The sequence below is a fragment of the Melanerpes formicivorus genome, unplaced genomic scaffold (genome assembly GCF_026170545.1).
Source record: "Melanerpes formicivorus ecotype bairdi unplaced genomic scaffold, bMelFor1.0.p_v2 SCAF_14, whole genome shotgun sequence".
Classification (NCBI taxonomy): Eukaryota; Metazoa; Chordata; class Aves; order Piciformes; family Picidae; genus Melanerpes; species Melanerpes formicivorus.
Genome location: NW_027142366.1, coordinates 10,075,846 through 10,093,647, shown reverse-complemented (window position 1 = coordinate 10,093,647; position 17,802 = coordinate 10,075,846). Strand labels below are relative to the sequence as shown.

At 54.5% G+C, this 17,802-nt stretch overlaps 1 protein-coding gene across 4 annotated transcripts in view; it reads right to left on the bottom strand.

Annotated features, from left to right (window-relative positions):
• Positions 1-17,802, bottom strand: part of GRID2IP (Grid2 interacting protein) — a 47,920-nt gene that overhangs the window by 22,631 nt on the left and 7,487 nt on the right. For 2 of the 4 annotated variants that reach the window (XM_068146923.1, XM_068146924.1), the window contains exons 3-6: positions 16,659-16,813; positions 3,578-3,832; positions 1,473-1,558; positions 978-1,047 (exon numbers count right to left, since the gene is read on the bottom strand). In XM_068146923.1, the coding sequence (XP_068003024.1) occupies positions 978-1,047; positions 1,473-1,558; positions 3,578-3,832; positions 16,659-16,813 (566 nt within the window). Of the gene's footprint in view, positions 1-977; positions 1,048-1,472; positions 1,559-3,577; positions 3,833-12,716; positions 13,017-16,658; positions 16,814-17,802 lie in introns of those variants that run through there. The other 2 variants (XM_068146925.1, XM_068146926.1) reach the window with 1 other exon arrangement.

The window sequence follows — 17,802 nt, the reverse complement described above, 5'->3', positions numbered from 1 at the left end:
GTCCTTGGAGAAGGGTATGGGGCAGGGCTCACCAAAATACAGGCTCAGAGGACAATCTTCGACTCTGACTCCTCTATTTTCTGGCAACGCTGCATCAGCCAGCAGTTTGCTGGATCAGCTGAAATGTGAGCCCCTGAGCATTGACAGGAGCAGCATCAGATGTTTAACCTTTAAATATTCATCACTCTCCCCCATCCTGCAGCCTCTCTCTTCTAGCTCTTTGCTCTTGCTTTTTGTGCAGGGAGGCCAACTCCATGACATTCAGGCTGCAGCCACTGCCTGGTGAGGTGCAGACTCAGCTCTGCTTAGGTGGCTTTTGTGGTGCACAAATAGCAGAGAGAAGAATTAACTTCTGGGTGGGGGTGATAGAATCATAGAATGGCTTGAACTGGAAGGGACCTCAAATATCATCCAGCTCCAACCCCCTTGCCATGGGCAGGGACCCCTTCCACTAGACCAGGTTGTCTAAGGCCTCATCCAGCCTGACACTGAGCACTTCCAGGGTTGGAGCTTCCACAACTTCTCTGGGCAACCTGTTCCAGTGTCTCACCACCCTCACTGGAAAGAATTTCTTCCTATCTCTAGTCTAAGTCTCCCCTCTTCCAGCTCAAAGCCTCATCCTGTCACTACAAGCCATTACCAAAAGTCCTTCCCCATCTCTCCTGTAGGTACTTCAGGTACTGAAAGGCTGCACTAAGGTCTCCACAGAGTCTTTTGTAGGCTGAATAGCCCCAGCTGTCTCAGCCTGTCCCCACAGGTGCTCCAGCCCTCTGATCATCTACAATACTACTGTCAGAGCCAGGTTTTATAAAGGAATAGTCAAGTTGATGGCTGCATGGGGTAAACCCCCTTGTGCACCCCAGCAGACAGCTCCCGAGCATGAGCAGCTCTTGTTTCTGTTGCACAAGTGAATGAGTGAACATGGATGTGCTTAGCCATCACCATCCCCTTGGGACCCCTTTTGAAGAGGCTCTTACCTCATGTCCAGACCATTGAGGAAGAGAATCCTGTCTCCAGCTTTGAGAGCAGCCTTCTCAGCTGGGCTCCCTAAAGACACAGGCAACAAGGAGGGCTTTAGCTGGTGGCTCCCTGTAAGACAGGGATTGTGTCCCAGATCCCCAGCTGCTCCATGCCCAGGGATGCTCCCAGGGCAGGACATCCACTGGAGCTGGATTATCTGGGTGAACTGGAGCCATTCACCAGGCAGAGTGATGCCAGTGCCCAGCTTGCACTGCAAAGACAGGTGAGATCTCAGGCTCTTCACTGGGCACTTACATTGTCCAGCCTTCAAAACAGGGAGTGTGTAAAGCCAAAGTAAATTGTACTAAACCCGTGAGACTGTCAGCTCAAGAAACTTCATCACTGAGCCTCCTGAAAGTCCCTTCTGCTGCTTTCCAGCAAACAGCAAGGACTTAAAATTCAGAGCTCCAATCAGAGCTGACTTTGAATCTTGTGGCTGGAGGTTTTCTCACCTGGCAGAACAGACTCAATCCACACCGGGGCATGGCCACGCAGCGTGAAGCCAAAGCTTCTGTTGCCTTTGTAAACTCGCACGGTTCTGCAGGTGAAACAAAGCAAATGTGAAATCAGAGCCCAGCTTTTGGGTCTTGTTCCCTTTCTCACTCCTTCAGGAGTGCCCAAACCTTGTGTCCCCTCAAGGCCCCCTTTGATATCAAAGTAGCTTTCAAATGGGAGTCCCCAGAGTGTGTCCTGCCCACAGGGAGAGGGATTGGAAGGAGCCCATGAGCACAGCCTCTTGCTCTGCATTAATGACTGAATCAATCCATCATCCAGTCACAGAATCATAGAATTGTTTTGGTTGGAAAAGATCTCTAAGAACAAGTCCAACCATCAACCTAACACCACCATGGCCATGAAACCATGTCCTTAAGTACCTTGTCCACACGTTTCTTGAACACCTCCAGGGATGGTGACTCCATCACCTCCCTGGGCAGCCTGCTCCAATGCCTGACTGTCCCTCAAATCCAAGGTGTTTTATAGTGGAACATGGGATGTCCCTTACATGTTACACAGAATGAGAGACAAGATGTTTTAGGGGGCAAAGTTCTCCTAAAATGAAGAAAAATCAAATTCCACTAGGAAAATTTGGAAGGAGCAGTAGGAAATGTCCCTGCTGGGAGGCTGATTGGAGCTGGGAATTGTTCCCTGCAGGGAGCTGGGGGAAGGCAACATCATCAAGACCATTTTACAACTAGCAAACCTGTTGTAGGAACCAATCCAATGCTGGCAGGGAGGGGGATTGTGATGGAGTTTGGGTAAGTCACACCAAAAATCCTGCTGGCAGGAAGGTGGGAGGGCTGCAGCCCAGCACCCTGGAGATGCCAGCTGGGGGCTTGGGATATGCCTGCAGCAGAGCAGTCCCTCCCAGGAGGATTCCCTGGATGTGCTGGCAGAACAAATTCTGCTTTCTCATTCGGGGTACAGGGCTGGGACTGGAGCAGGTGCTAGAGTGGCAGGGCTCCTTGGGGCTGCTGAGGGCTGGCCAGATGGCAGCAGGAAGTGGGTTAATCCCTCTGCTGCAGGGATTGTCCTTCCTTCCGTCCTCCTGCAGCCACAGCCCTGCACCCAGACACCCACTGGGCAGGGCAGGAGGGTACAGCCAGCTCGGTGCATGGGTGCCCTGCATCCCTCTGGCATGGCTGAGTACCTTGCAGCATGGGGTCATGGAATGGTTTTGGTTGGAAGAGACCTTTAAGATCTCAGAGGCCAACCCTTAACCCAGCACTGCCAGGTCACCACTAAACCATGGTCCTCAGCACCACGTCTCTATGGTTTGAAACCTCTCCAGGCATCTCTCCATGGCCCTGGGCTGACTGGGACCAGCTTTGAAAACCCTCAAGGGGAAGAAATTGTTTCTCCTATCCAAACTAAACTTCCCCTGGGGCAACTTGAGGCTGTTCCCTCTTGTCCTATCATTTGTTCCTTTTGAGAAGAGACCAACCCCCACCTGGCACCAACCTCCTTTCAGTGAGTTATGGAGAGCAATAAGGGTCTCCCCTCAGCCTCCTCCTCTCCAGGCTGAACAAGCCCAGTTCCCTCAGCTGCTCCTCACCAGCCCTGCTCTCCAGACCCTTCACCAGCTTTGTTGCCCTTCTCTGGGCCTGCTCCAGCCCCTCAAAGTCCTTCTTGGAGTGAGGGGCCCAAAACTGAACCCAGAACTCAAGGCATGGCCTCACCAGTGCCCAGTACAGGGGGATGATTCCTGCCCTGGTTCTGCTGGCCAAGCTGAGACAAAGGGCACAAACATGCCCAGCCTTCAAGAAGGAGAGGTCATAGCACCACAGAATCATTTTGGTTGGTAGAGTCCTTTAACATCATGGAATCCACCCATTAACCCAGCACTGCCAGATCACCGTCAAACTGTGGCCCTCAGCACCACATCTTCATGGCTTTGAAACACCTCCAGGGATGGGCACTCATCATCCTCAGCCCAGGAAGGATTTCACCCACTGCACACACTGAAGACATCCCCTTTCCTCCTCCCTTCCTCATGCCACCACCCACGATCAACCCACGCTGCCCCTGTGAACTGAAGGGCTTCCAGGAGAGGTGTTACCTGCGGGCAGCCCCCGTGGCCACATTGCTGGTGATGAGCGAGGTGGTTTTCCTCAGGCTCTTGCTGACCTCCTCGTGGCTGCGGGGCACGGAGCTGGCGCGGGTGGAGACCAGCAGCCGCTCCTGGTGGTCCTCGCTCCGGCTCCGCCGCAGCCGGTTGCTGTGGTGCTCGCTCTTGGAGCGGCAGAGCTTGCTGATCAGGCTCTGCGACACCACCTCGTCGAACCGCTGCCGGTGCTTCTTGGGGATGAAGATCCTGCAAACACCCCACAAGCCCAGCATGGGACCTCGGGAGATCATCCAGCCCAACCCCCCTGCTAAAGCAGGGGCATCCACAGCGGCTTGCCCCGGATCACAATGGCCAGCTGGGCATGGAATCTCTCCAGAGGAGAAGACAAGGGAGGGGAGTGAGGAGTGGGGCTGGGGTGGCTGTGGGACAGAGCTTTGAATCCAGCCACACCTGGAAAGGAAAGGTCAGAGCAGCCCCAGCTGGTCCTAGTACACCCATGACAAGGTTCAGCTCACAACAGCCTTCTCCTATGCTGACAACCAGGGAGATGACCAGGTGCAGGGGACCTGATTTAGTGCCATTGCCCCCACAGTGCCCATCCCATTGCCACCCTGTTCTTCACTGCGTGATAATCATGACTGAGGGTCCCAATGTGCAAGTGCCTCCAGTGCTGCTGGTGCCAAGACACCCTCTCCAGATCTGCTTCTTCCCCAGCACATTCCTGGACTCCCAAAATATTGTTCCCTATTTTCTGCCCCAGCTCTGGACTGTGAGCCCTGAGCTCTGCTCTCCTGGGCTCCAGCCTCAGCTTCTACCACTCTCCCAGCTCCCACCGCAGCCAGGCAGGAGCCTCAAACCCTTTGGGAGATGTTGGCACTGCAGGGACAAGGACAGGCACAGCGACACTGCAGACAAGGAGACACCACTGGGAGCTCTCTCTGTTTCAGGTCACCTCACTCTGCCAGCAGCCAAGAGACCTCTGTGCCGCCTGTAAGGATCCCACTGGGACCCTTGGGGGATGTGTATTGAGCACAAAGTGGGATCCCAGGGGCTGTATCTGCACCACTCTTGCCCTAGCTCAAGGTTCACCCCTGTAGCATGAGGAAATGCTTTTCCTTTTCTTCTTTTTCTTTTTTCATTTTTCTCTTTTTTTTCCCTCTTCCCTTTTTTTAATATTTCCCTTTTTCCTCTTTTCCTTTTCACTTTCCCCCTTTTACCCCTTTCCTTTTGTCCTTTTTCCTTTTTTCTTTTCCTTTTTCCCCTTTTCCTTTTCTTCTCTTTTTCCTTTTTGCTTTTTCTCCATTTTTTCCTTTTTCCTTTTTCTTTTCCATCTCTTTCTTTCCCTCTTCTCCTTTTCTTTCTCCCTTTCATTTTGCCATCACAAAAGACACTGACACCCCTCTCACCTACTCCTGCCCCCTCACTGACACATCTGGGGGCTCCTGGCGGAGCTGTTACCTCCCTGTGTTTCTATAGCAACCCCTCCCTGCAGCCTGCCTTGTTAGACAACTCATCTTGTGATGTTCATTAGTGCTCCTCACCTCCAGACAGAGCACACTCCCTACATTAACACCACCTCTGACACCCGGGGAGGGATGTGACCATCACTTTAAACCACCAAGGGGCCACTTCTCCAGGGAGGTCTCAGCTGACATCAGAGGACCTGAAGCAACATCATGACATGGCTGTGATGATGGTGGCTGCTAGCAATGTGTGGCTGGAAGGGCTGGGGCTAATAGGGTGCTCCCATGGGGCTCCTACTTCACTTGGGCAACTTCACTGAAGGAACCCAAAAGCCTGAGTGAGGTGAAAGGAGAAGGAAGAGGAAGCTTCAAGATCCAAATTGATCAGGACATCTCTAGAGGCTTTCAAACCCACCTGGACATGTTCCTGTGCGACCTGCCCTAGGTGATCCTGCTTTGACAGGGGTGTTGGACATGATGATCTCCAGAGGTCCCTTCTGACTCCACCATTTCATGATTCTGTGACTCATCCCCCAACAAACCACAGAATTCCAAACAAGAGCTAATGCTCTGGGTAGCAGCAGACAGCTCCAAGCTGTCCTGAGGGTGACACCAAAGCATTTGGTGACAATTTAAAACCAGAAACATGTTGGAATGACTCAGTCAGCTCAGGATGAAGCAGCAACTCCAAAAGAGTGGGACTGAGCTAATAAAGAGCTGACCCAGCTGTGAGGAGCTCCTGGGGGAGCTGGACTGCCGCAGCCATGTGCCAGGGGAGGATGCAGCGCTGCAGCAGCAAGTCCTGACATAGAATGGGTTGGGTTGGAAGGGACCTTAAAGATCATCCATGGGCAGGGACACCTCCCACTAGACCAAGTCAGGGTTCTGTGCAGTCTGGCCTTGAATACCTCCAGGGAGGGGACATCCACAACCTCCCTGGGCAACCTGTTCCAATGTCTCACCACCCTCACTGCAAAGAATTTCTTTCTAATCTCCAGTTCTCAGGCTTCAACCCATTCCCTCTCATCTTATCACTACAAGCTCTTAAAAAGTTCCTCCCCAACTTTCTTATAGCCACCTTCAGATACTGGAAGGCCACTGTAAAATTTCCTCAGTGTTGCAGCAGGACCCCAAGCCTCTGTCCCAGGCTGGGATCCCACCAGGGAGAACTCCAGGTTCCTCACAGGCGAAATGAGCACGCTCCCATTTCAGCTGGACAAAGTCAACTGGCCCTGCTCCTTCCAGCAGGGCTGTCCCACTTTGCACTCCCTGCTGCCTCAAACATGAGGCTAGGGGAGCAAAGTGTGGCCAGCTCAACAGCCAGGCACAAGGACAGGCTCTGAGACTTCCACCATGCACTGGCTCAGGGCTGGACATCACACAGTGCCTTAGCCAGGAGAGCAGCCAAGTAGACTAGTGAAAATAACCCTATTAAGGCATGCAAAATAGCTTCCACCTGCAAAACTCTTTGAGAGAACTTGCACACCTGAGATAGCCCCAGTGTCATTGGAGTGGCATCCCCCAAGCTCCCCAATATCCTGAGGTTTAGCAGGTGCTGGTGTCCAAACTGTGTGCTCAGATTTGATCTTTAATGAAGGACCCACCAAAGGCAGCACATGGGGTGGCATTAGGCAGTGTTGATGTCTCAGCCTGTCCTCTGCTTTGGTGTAATGCCACCCATGTAGCATTGGCATCAGCACCAGCAGTGTGTGGATGGTGCCCGATGCCTAGCGGGAAAGCACAACTATTCCTGCCCAACTTTGCCTGTTGGAGGGGAACACAGATGCACACATCCTGTTTGCAGGGGTCAGCCTGGGACCAGGGGCAGCCCCACCATCCCAGCAGTTTGTGAGAGGGCCTAGGAGAAATGCAGGGATGACCTCATGTCTCCAGCTTCCTCTCCCTCCTTCTCCTCATGTGATCCAGGTCAGCCCTGGCTCTGTTCCCTGTTGAAAAGAGGATGGGAAAAGCCTCCCCAGCCCTGGCACTGCAGCCCCAGCACAGGGTGCACTGAACCCCCTGCACTGACCCTGCCCTAGGGTCAGCAGATGCTCTTTGGGAAAGTTTAGTCCATTTGGGGGTGAAATCAGGGCATTTTCTAGGATGTGAGAGGCTCCAGAGCCTGCAAGCTTTCCTTCCCTCCTTCTTCACAGAATCTTTAAGGTTGGAAAAGACCTCTAAGATCACCAAGTCCAAGTTCAAAGCAGTGCCCTTGGGAATCCATCTGGCCAGAGCCTGTCTGCCAGTGTGGCCATCCCCAGCTCCTTGGCTCTGGGACTCATACCTCGCTCTTTGTCACACTCACTATTTTTATTTCTCCCAGGTGGACACTTGCAGCTCCCCTCTGTCCCATTTCTGCAGCCTGCACTTGCTGACAGCCTCCCACCAGCCCAGCCTCCTGGAAACCCACACTTCCTGAGGGCACATGTACTGTGATGGGCACCAAGCTCACTCAAATGTCCCATCCCAAGCTGGGTGCTGAGATTCACCAATGCAGGATGCATCTCCTCAGACAGAGCAACAGTGGTGGCTCCAGCCCCAGTGGGACCTGAAGAAACCAGCTCCAAGTATGCCCAGAGCTGGTGCTTAGCCAGAGCTGGGAATGAGAGGTCTCCAGAGCTCACTCCATCACACCCCCTGCACCATGCAGCCCCACAAGACTCCATCATCACCCCCCCCTCCTTTGCTGGATCAGTCATGGAGACAAAGCAGATGCAGACGGGCTCTTCCCCAGCCCTCCACCCCCAATTTTTCAACTGACTTTCGCTCAACTCCCCACCAAGAGCCCATGCCAGTGCAGGCTAGTAGCAGGGCTGCACTAGAGCCAGGAGGCAAAGTCCAAAGTGCCCACAGCTGAGAGCAGCATCAGAGACATTGTGGGGATGGGGCAGGAGGCTCTCCGGGCACACCCAAGGCCACAGGGATGGGGCAGGAGGCTCTCCGGGCACGCCCAAGGCCACAGGGATGGGGCAGGAGGCTCTCTGGGCACACCCAAGGCCACAGGGATGGGGCAGGAGGCTCTCCGGGCACGCCCAAGGCCACAGGGATGGGGCAGGAGGCTCTCTGGGCACACCCAAGGCCACGCACGCCGCGCAGGGAGCCCAGACCTTACCGAAAATGCCTGGAGAAACTCCGGTCCTTTCCCATTTGTCAGGGTGAGGTGGGAACAAAAGAGAGATGCTTCAGATCCTCATGCAGCTGAGTCCCAGTCTCGGCTCACGCCCACGACATGGCTGGATCCAACAACCAAACCCTGCGCCAGCCGGTGCCCCCCCTGCCTCTTGGCACCCCTGCAGTGCCCAGAGACCACGGCCAGATGGGCAAACACTACCTGGGCTCAGCCCCTGCCTCCCTTTGCCCTCTTCTCCTCGCCACGCTCTCAGTCCTGGCCAGAGGTTTATCATCTATCCAATGCCTCCTTCTTTTAGCAATTGGCTTTTAGTGCCTGCTCTGCCTTCCCTGCTCCAGTTCAGCTCCAGCTCTCCTCCAGCTCTGCCCTCCCTCATCCAACTCTAACCTCCACTCCAGCACTAACCTCCCCACTCCAGTTCTGCTCTAGCTCTTCTCCAGTTCTACCCTTCTTGCTCCAGCTATGCCCCAGCTCTGCCCCAACTCTTCTCCAGTTCTAACCTCCTTGCTCCAGCTCTAACCTCCCTGCTTCAGCTCTGCCCCAGCTCTGCCCCTGCTCACAGCCACCAAGCCTCTCTCTTCCCCTAAAACCCGCAGCTGCTGTAATTTCCAGCTGGAAGAATCTGGTAGCAGAAAAGGAGGGCACACAGCTCGGCGCTGAACTCCGGGGGGATGCCTCCCTGGTGCTAATTAGTTGACTTCTAAAGTGCTTCTGTTTAAATTACAAGCTGCTGTAATGGGTGAGAAACCTTAAAGGCAAACGGCGGTGGCGGTGGGTGTGTGGCTGCTGGGTGCAGGTGGAGCCATCCAGACTGGACCTGGACCAGGACCAGGATCAGAGGGATGGGCTCAAACCCAGACATGGAGCATCAGCTACCCACAGGGAAACACAGGATAGAAGATAATAAAAGCATCTTTCATCTCAAACCCACCATCTCTAAACACAGCCCTGGTGTTTGATGAAGAGGATGTGAAGCTTTCCCAGGGCTGCCAACATCAGACACAATCTGCGGGTAGCAAAGGAAGGAAGGATGAAAAATGGATGATTTAGCCCCAAAACAACTCACAGGGACAAAACCTTGAGTCTGTCAGTTGTGCAGAAAAACACAGCCCAGCGTGGATTAAAACACTGAGCTACCCTTGGATTAGATCTGAGCCGTGCTATGCAGTCACCAGTCTGGAGTGACACCTCTGCCCTGGCAGCAGGCCACCACCTTAACATCCATGTACAGCTTTACCCACCCAAGAAGGCTTCTGCTCAGGAACCTGGAGAGAGAACTGCCACCCTGATCTACCTGTGTGCATGGGTAGGGGAGTCAGGAGCTGGCCTGACAACCCTGGGTGGGACACAGCACCACCAAATCCCCATGCACCAGCAGGACTTGCAGCAGGCATTGTCCTGGGATATCCAGGGGGCTGTTATCCCATTATCCCTAGGAGTGGGGAGGCTGTAATCACTCATCTGGCTGCAGATGTTCTGCAGATGTGACCATTCATTAAATAGGAATAAGGGTGCTTTTCCGTTTGCCAGTGCAGACATGGCGGGATGCAGTGGTCATGCACTGGGATCAGTAGCCCCTCACAGCCCCACACAGCAGCTTTGGGGGAGGGTCACCCTCTCATGACGCTTCCCTGCACCAGCTCCAGTAAGGATTGATGCATTTTCTGCCAGTAAGAGCCACACAGTTCCACAGCCCATGCCTGGTTGGGGGTCACCTTCCTCATCAGCAAACACTGCCCCATATTGCTCTCACCTCTCCCAAAGCCAGTATCCCCATGCCCAAACCACACTGTGCACCATGGCACCTTTTCCTGGGAGGAAAGGGCAGCCCCACAGCTGCCAGGGACATGGAGAGCTTCAAAGAACCCCCCACCAGAAAGGCTTTTTCCGCAGCTTCCAGCCTGCCCAGTGATTGTAGATAGCAGCGATGGTGGCCAGGCGGGTGGGTGCAAACATCTACTTGATGCAGTCCCACGAGCCACATGGACACCCAGATCCCTCCAGCACACATAGGATCCTAACAGCCACTGTAACAGAGAGACGTGAGGCCACCAGCAGCTCCTGGGCAACTCATGCCCCACAGCAGCATCCCACAGCAGCCCTGGGAATAGGGACATGTGTCACACTCCACCTTTTGGAGCCACAGAGAGCAGCGGACCTCAGCTGAGGTCCTGTCCCCAACCTGCTGCTTTAACACCAGCACAAACACAGCTTCCCATGGCTTGCTTCAGCTACTGGAACACTCAGCCCAAGTAACCATTTCCCAAACTGAAAGTGGGGGCTCAGTGGGGGGGGTGCAGGGAGACCAGGTTGATTTAATCAACATCACAGCCATCCTTTGATTCATCTCAAGGAATTAATCTCCTAACAGGAGATTTACCACAGAAGCATTTTGGCCATGACCTATTTGAACCCAGCCAATAAAAAAGGAACTCTGCTCCCAATTCTTTTCACTGATAGAATGGTTTGGGGTTTGTAGGGGTTTTTTTGTCTTTTTTTCCCTGTTGCCCTAATTCCCTTTTTCCCTTTCTTTCTTTTTGGGAGGGGTGGTGGGGTGCAGCTGAACATATGTTGGGCTATCAGATTAGGGATTTTTTTAAACAGACAACAAAGCAGAGCTGCTTTTCCTCCGTTCTCATCCTTGTGGTTTCATGGTGGGTCTGCCCTGGCCATGGGCAGTGTGGAGAGCCAGGAAGGGAATTTTTACAAGGTTTGTAGTGACAGGACAAGGGACAATGGCTTTGAGCTGGAAGAGGGGAGATTGAGACTGGAGGTTAGGAAAAAATTCTTTATAGTGAGGGTGAAGAGACACTGGAACAGGTTGCCCAGGGAGGTCGTGGATGCCACCTCCCTGGAGATGTTCAAAGCCAAGCTGGATGAGACCTTGAGCAACCTGGTCTAGTGAAAAGTGTTCCTGCCCCTGTCAGGGGGGTTGGAATTGGATGATCTTTAAGGTCTCTTCCAACCCAAACCATCCTAGGACTCTGTGAATCAGGCAGCAGCCAGATCAATGCAGGTTGGGGAGGGGGAGGTGGGGGGAGGTATGGTCATCCATGCTGCAAGCTGCATTGCACCTGAGGGAGCTGGAAAGCTTCCCCCAGCCCTGGAGGAATGGGTATGGGGGAGGGGAGGGGGGGATATGACCGTGGGGAAGCAGCACAACCCATAATATATAAATCCTGGTAGCTAAAATGAAATTTCTTATCCAGAGACAGTCACAGATGGCTGGAGTGTTTTAATACGGGGACATGCCAAGCGCCTTTATTGCCACGAGAAACAAAAGCTGAGACAAATAGATTGTGTTTGCAGCATTATTAAAATGAACTGGGTGGAATTTCTGCCCTAATAAGGGAACCCCTGATGGGCAGCGATTTTCTCTTTGCCAGGGATCAAAAGAGGCTGCAATCAGAGCAGTTGCTCCCCACCGAACCACAGAGAGCCAGCACCTCCAGGTTATCCCCAGGGAACAGTGGCTGATTGAGAAGCACCCGGACCGTAACCAAAACAGCAAAGCGCCAAACCACCCCTCACACATGAAGCTGAACCCACGACGAGGACCTAAAGGAGATCCAGGGCAGCACGTAGCATCCTAAACAGCCCCAGGGTTATCACCTAAGGAATTAACACGGCCAAGGGGGAGAGGCTGGACGGGCTCCGGCGCACGTCCCCCAGCTCAGGTCCCCGTTAATGCGATGATGTCCCCTGGAAGCATCACCAGTGGTGTGGCATGCACCAGGGCAGTGGGAAGGGGGTGGATCTGAAGTCCCATCACTCCCCAATTCCGCCCCAAACAGAGCATTCGAACCAAAATGCTACTGCCGGCAGCTGCTGCAAAGCTGGCACGGGCAAACCTGGTGCTGGCACCGCCATGAGTTGGGGCGGGGGGGAGAAGGGGGACGGGACACAGTGTAAAAAGCGGTGGCAGCTGGCACGCTGTGGGGTGCAAGTGCTAAGCCCTGTGCAAGGTGAGGATCCCCCCGTCCTGCTCAGCTCCCAGGGCGACTTGAGCTGGATTCCCCAAGGTGAGGATCCCCTTTGTCCTGCTCAGCTCTGGGTGACCCCCAGAGCCCAGAGGAAAACCGGTAGCCTCTGTGCCAGCACTGCAGAGAGCCTGGGTGCAGAGCCAGCACCATTCCTCTGCCCTGGTTTGGAAACAGCTCCGAAAGCAGAGCAATGTTGAGAGGCTCCTGGGACCCCAACCTGCCCAAAATAACCTGCTCCACTCCCCACACCGGTGTCAGGCACACACAGACCAGAACGGCACAGGGAGCAGAGGAGCCAAACGCCCCAGCTCCCCTGGGATCAAGCCAGGCTCTGGTGTTTGCAGAGCTGGAGCAACACAGAAACAGATTCCCCTCTCCCTGAGCCCCTGACAAGAGCAGCCACACCGGGATACGGATGCTAAGAGTTAATTAACTTCTAGCACATCTCTTTTTGGCAGTGCCAGGGTTTGCTGGATCCCAGAATTAAGCTGTTTTCAAGCTGTCCCCCTCCCAGCCCCTCCTGGCCCCCCAGGAAAGGTCAGTTCATTACTCACCCGAGACAGCTCATCCTTCCCCCTCGACGCAGGATCTCATCCTTCCTGAGCTGAACTAAGGGTGTCCACTTTTCCTACAGACACAGCAGCCATATGGGCAGGGGATGGGAACGGGGAGGAACCGGCACGGCACGTGCGTTTATCCCTGCTATCCACAACCAAAGGGATGAGGAAAATGTGAGCAAATTAAAATCTGCAGGAGCTTAATTCTGGGCAAATGGGATGAAATCCATTGAAGCTAAAAAGAATGAAAACAAACAAACAACAAAACAAAACAAAAAACCAAAAGCCAAAGCAAACAACAGTCCAACACCGGAAAAAGCCCAGCTGGAGGAGAGAGGAGAAGAGGCTTCTGCGGAGCCAGGTTGATCCGTGTGCTGAGTTGGGGGGTCTTGGGTTACTCGGTGCTGCAGCACCTTGCTGGGAGCACATTAAACCCTGGGGGAGCCAGGGAGGGGACAGGCAGGGGAGGGAGGACAGCCAGCAGCAGCAGCAGCGAGGGCCTGAAAATAAATCCAGCTGGTGCAGAGGGAAGATCCAATCAGGCTAGCGCCAGGGTCAGAGGCAGACAGGGATGCACTGCTCGCCTGGCTCTGCATGGTGGTAGCTACGCGGTCACCCATGGTGGGCTACCACCAGAGACCCCCTGGTAGGGCACCACCAGAGACCCCCAGGTAGGGCACCACTATGAAACCCATGGTAAGGCTCGGACAGCTTGCCTGAGGCTGTCAGCCAAGGCAAATGTTGAGAGCCATTGCTGGCATCACCTTCACCATCACCCCAGCATCCCTTCCCAGCCCCTGGCTGATGGGCACAGCTATTACTTGGGGGGATGGGGATAGTCCCAGCCCCTCTGAGGACACTTCTCATCTGGGCTTTGTAGGGTAGGAGGCATGGGCAAGCTCACAGTATGTGGGTGTGTGGGATTGCACCCATCTTCGGTAGAAAACAGCCCCCCAGGGAAATCTGGGCTGGTTGTTATCTGTGTAGTCCCAAGCATGTGCCCACAGGGTTGGTCCTGAAGGACAAGCCCCAACATACTCATGGGGTCAGCTCAGATGGGCCCTGTTCACCAAATTGCCCCAGCACACATCATTCTCTGGGGCTGGCTCCACTGTGCTGCAGGGATGGTGAGACATCCACACCAGAACCCCAAACAATGCTCCAGGCTTGGGGCAGAGTGGCTGGAAAGTTGCCTGGCAGAAAAGGAGCTGGGAGTGTTGGTTGACAGCAGCTGAAGATGAGCCAGGGAGTGCCCAGGTGGCCAAGAAGGCCAGCAGCATCCTGGCCTGGATCAGCAACAGTGTGGCCAGCAGGACCAGAGCAGGGATTGTCCCCTTGCACTCAGCACTGGTGAGGCCATGCCTTGAATCCTGGGTTCATTTTTGGGGCTCTCACTCCAAGAAGGACTTTGAGGAGCTGAAGCAGGTCCAAAGAAGGGCAAAAAAGCTGGTGAGGAGCAGCTGAGGGAACTGGGATTGTTCAGCCTGGAGAGGAGGAGGCTGAGGGGAGATCTCATTGTTCTGTACAACTCCCTGAAAGGAGGTCGGAGTGAGGTGGGAGTTGGCCTCTTCTAACAAAGTACAACCAACAGAACAAGAGGAAATGGCCTGAAATTGTGCCAGGGGAGGTTTAGGTTGGCTATCAGGAAAAAAGTATTTTCTGCAGGAGTGGTCAGGCTTTGGAAGAGGCCACCCAGGGAGGTGGTGGAGTCACCAGGCTTGGAGGTGTTCAAGAAACATGGTGGGCATGGCACCTGGGGACATGGTTTAATGGCCATGGTGGTGTTGGGTCAATAGCTGGACTCAGTGATCTTGGAGGCCTTTTCCAACCCAAACAATTCCATGGTCCTGGGGCCAGCGCCGGAGCCAGAATTCTCCCCTTGCACAAGTACCCCCAGCATCCTGTAACCCCAGAGCACCCTGAAACCCCTCTCCATCTTGCAGTCAGCTCTTCAAAGCTCTTGCTCAGCAGCAAACCCATCTGGTGGGTGACCCCATGGGTAAGCAGCTGGTACCATGCATGGTAGCACCCACCGAGCTGCCTTCCCTCCCCAACACACCCACAGCTGCTGGTCTCCAAAGCATCTTTTTGTCTCTTTTTCCCTATTTTCTTGACTCCATTTCATTAAAGCTCAGACACTAAAGCCTTTCCTTGAGCTAAATATTTCATTTCCATTAAACCCAGATTAGCTGCCTGATTCTTGGCATCTCGTGCCCCAGCCCTGGCCCTGACCTTTCACACAGGGCTGGGCATGGGGTGGGCACTAAGATTGCCTCTGTTCTTGAGGGGCTATAATGGGGCACTGCCCCATGGCATCACAGGGCTGGGCATGGATTGGCCATGGGATCTAACTCTGTTCTTGGAGGGCTGTAACATGGCACTGCCCCACAGCATCACAGGGCTGGGCATGGGGAAAGCTCTGCACTGCACTGGGGGGATGGTGGCACCGGGTCCAGCCATGCTCTCTTCCACTGACCACGGGGTCACTTGGGATAGGTACACCCTGGGGAGAACTTGCTGTGATCCCCACAGAGGAATTTGGGTCTGGAGGAGAATTTGGATACCTTCAAATCCCCTCCAGGGCTGAAAGAATCCCATAAAATTCCCCAAGGATGAAGATAAAGGAGGTGCCCAAGGACTGCAGGGCATTTCCATGGATCTCACTGGGGGAAAGACTTTTCCTGACTTGTGAGTGGTGGGTTTGGGTGTTTTTGGAGTGGGATTTGTTTGGGGTGATGGCTCAGGGTGTGACAGTGCCATCTGCCCCAGCTTTTTGCAGGTTGGGTCCCTCTGGGACATACATCATGGACAGGACAGCCTGGACATGGGCACCCAGACAAGGTGGGGAGCTGCTGGACCCCACCCCCACCCCCTGGCTCTGCAGGAGTCTGTGACCATCTCCACTCAGGTTTGGGGTGTCCTGTGTGCCCCACAGGCAGCCATGGCAGAGCAGAGGGTTTCTGAATGGCAAAGGCTACTGACTTGCTCTCGACACACTCCCCACCACCAGACCCATGAGTCCCCAGCCCAGAGCCATTGTTCTGGTGGCTGCAAGATCTGAAATCCCTCTGATTACAGCAAGAACCGGAAAGCTGGACCCAGAGCAGGGCCAGATGGAGACCTGATTCCCTAATGGCCATGGTCTGAGCCTGGCTGTAATCCCTACCACGTGTTCATGTGCCAGTACCAGCCCATGGTGCCAGCCCACACAGCACAACCAGCTGCACACCCACAGCATAAAAGGTTCCCAGGGGCCCTGAGCCCAAGCAGAGCACTGCCAGAGCATCCCAGAATGTGTGAACACAACCCTGGCACCTCAGGATGCTGTGGGCAGTACTGGGCTGGAGGGAGTCCCTGGACCTGGCATGACCCATCTCAGCAGCTCTGGCTGCCCATGCCAACTCCTCGCTTGCCACCAATTTCTGCCTTGCAGAGCTTGGTTTATTTGCTGGTCAGGTTGTTGGAGAACCATCAGCCCTTCTGCAGCTTATCCCATCTCCCTTTGAAACAAAGGCCACATCCTATGCTGTGGAAGGAGGTGTCACCATGAGGCTGCTGACCACCACATCCTAGAGGCTGGTATAGTACCAGTGACTACCACACCTTGCAAGGATGGGGACAGCCAGCAATTCATACAGTGCCAGTGAACACCACACTGGGCAGGGATGAGGAGGGACAGTTGGTCATATGGTGCCAGCCAACAGGCAGGTGCAGGTCCCCTTGCCCTACACTGGCCAGGACAGCCATCCAGGATGGTGGGCACATGGATGCCAGGCTGAGAACCCACCAAGCTCAGCTCCACTTCTCCTTTGAAAAGGGTTGGCATCTTCCCCACAGGAACTTTCTGACCCACTCTTGCACCCTCACCACCACCAAGCAGATGGATGCCTGTGGGTTTGTGGCTGGCACAGCAGCCTGGGGGTTCCTGGCACCCAGTACCTGATGTTGTCAATCAGATGCTGGTGGGACTCCTGGGTGAGCACCATGCAGAGGGCATAGGCCAAGTACTCCACCTTCCGCTCTGCTGCGTACTGCTTCAGGATGGTGAACACCTTCTCCTTGATCTCTGGCTGGTCACCAAGGATGTCATCCACCTACAGCATGGGAGCCAGGAAAGAAGAGGGAGGGGACATTGAACAGCAAAGCAGTTGTTAACTGTAGGTGCAGAAAATGTGTCCATCTCATCTCAGCCAACAAGAAGGGAATCCAATGGGGAGGAAAAAGAAACTTCAACCATCAACCCACCACACAGCACCACTGGACCTTCACACACATCTCTGGTGGTACTGTTCTGTGTGCTACAAAAATATTGCCCTGGACAGCAGCGTGACTCCAAAACCCCAGACTCTGCTGGGACACAACCAAGAGAAGCTCCAGCACAGACCTGGAACATCAGTCTGGAGCCTTCCTGGCAGAGAACACCACAATGGGCTTCTGGAGGGATTTATGCCTTTCATCATGCCCTGATCATACCAGGCAGCATCCACTTGTCTTTAGCTCTGGGAGGCTGCAGGGAATTGGGCAGAGGGAGTGTGGAAATGAGTACCAGCCCTCAAAACAGCGGCAGCCTCCAGCCATCCCCTCCTAGCTAATTAACATCTAGCCAATTACCCTGCATAAAACCCTCCTCAGCCTCTTCCTAGGCCAGAGGGCTGTCTCTCACCCTGGGGCTGTGCTGGGTGGTGGGTACTGGGTGCTGGTACTGTGCCCCTAGCCTAGCTGGGTGCAGCAGGCTCGCCAGGACCATCCTGAGCTGGTTTGCGCTGGCGGCAGGTTTCACTGTTTCCCCCTAGCCCTGCCTGGAGAAGGGGCAGGGACATTTCTTCCAGGTGCTTGTCCCACTTGGCAGGTCCCCAGGGAGGGATGGCATCACCACTGAGATTCCCCCCAGTACCAACCCTGTGAGTGCTGCTGGGTTTGAGCAGCCTTTGTGCTGGCACCGGGCCGAGGGCAGGGAGGGAGGGGGGGTGGGGCTGGCAGCAGCAGCAGCACTTCAAGGTTAGCAAATCTGGGGCAGCCAAGGCAGCTGTGTCCCCTGGGCAGATTCGTTTGCTACCCAGTCCCGAGGTCCAGTGCAGAAATG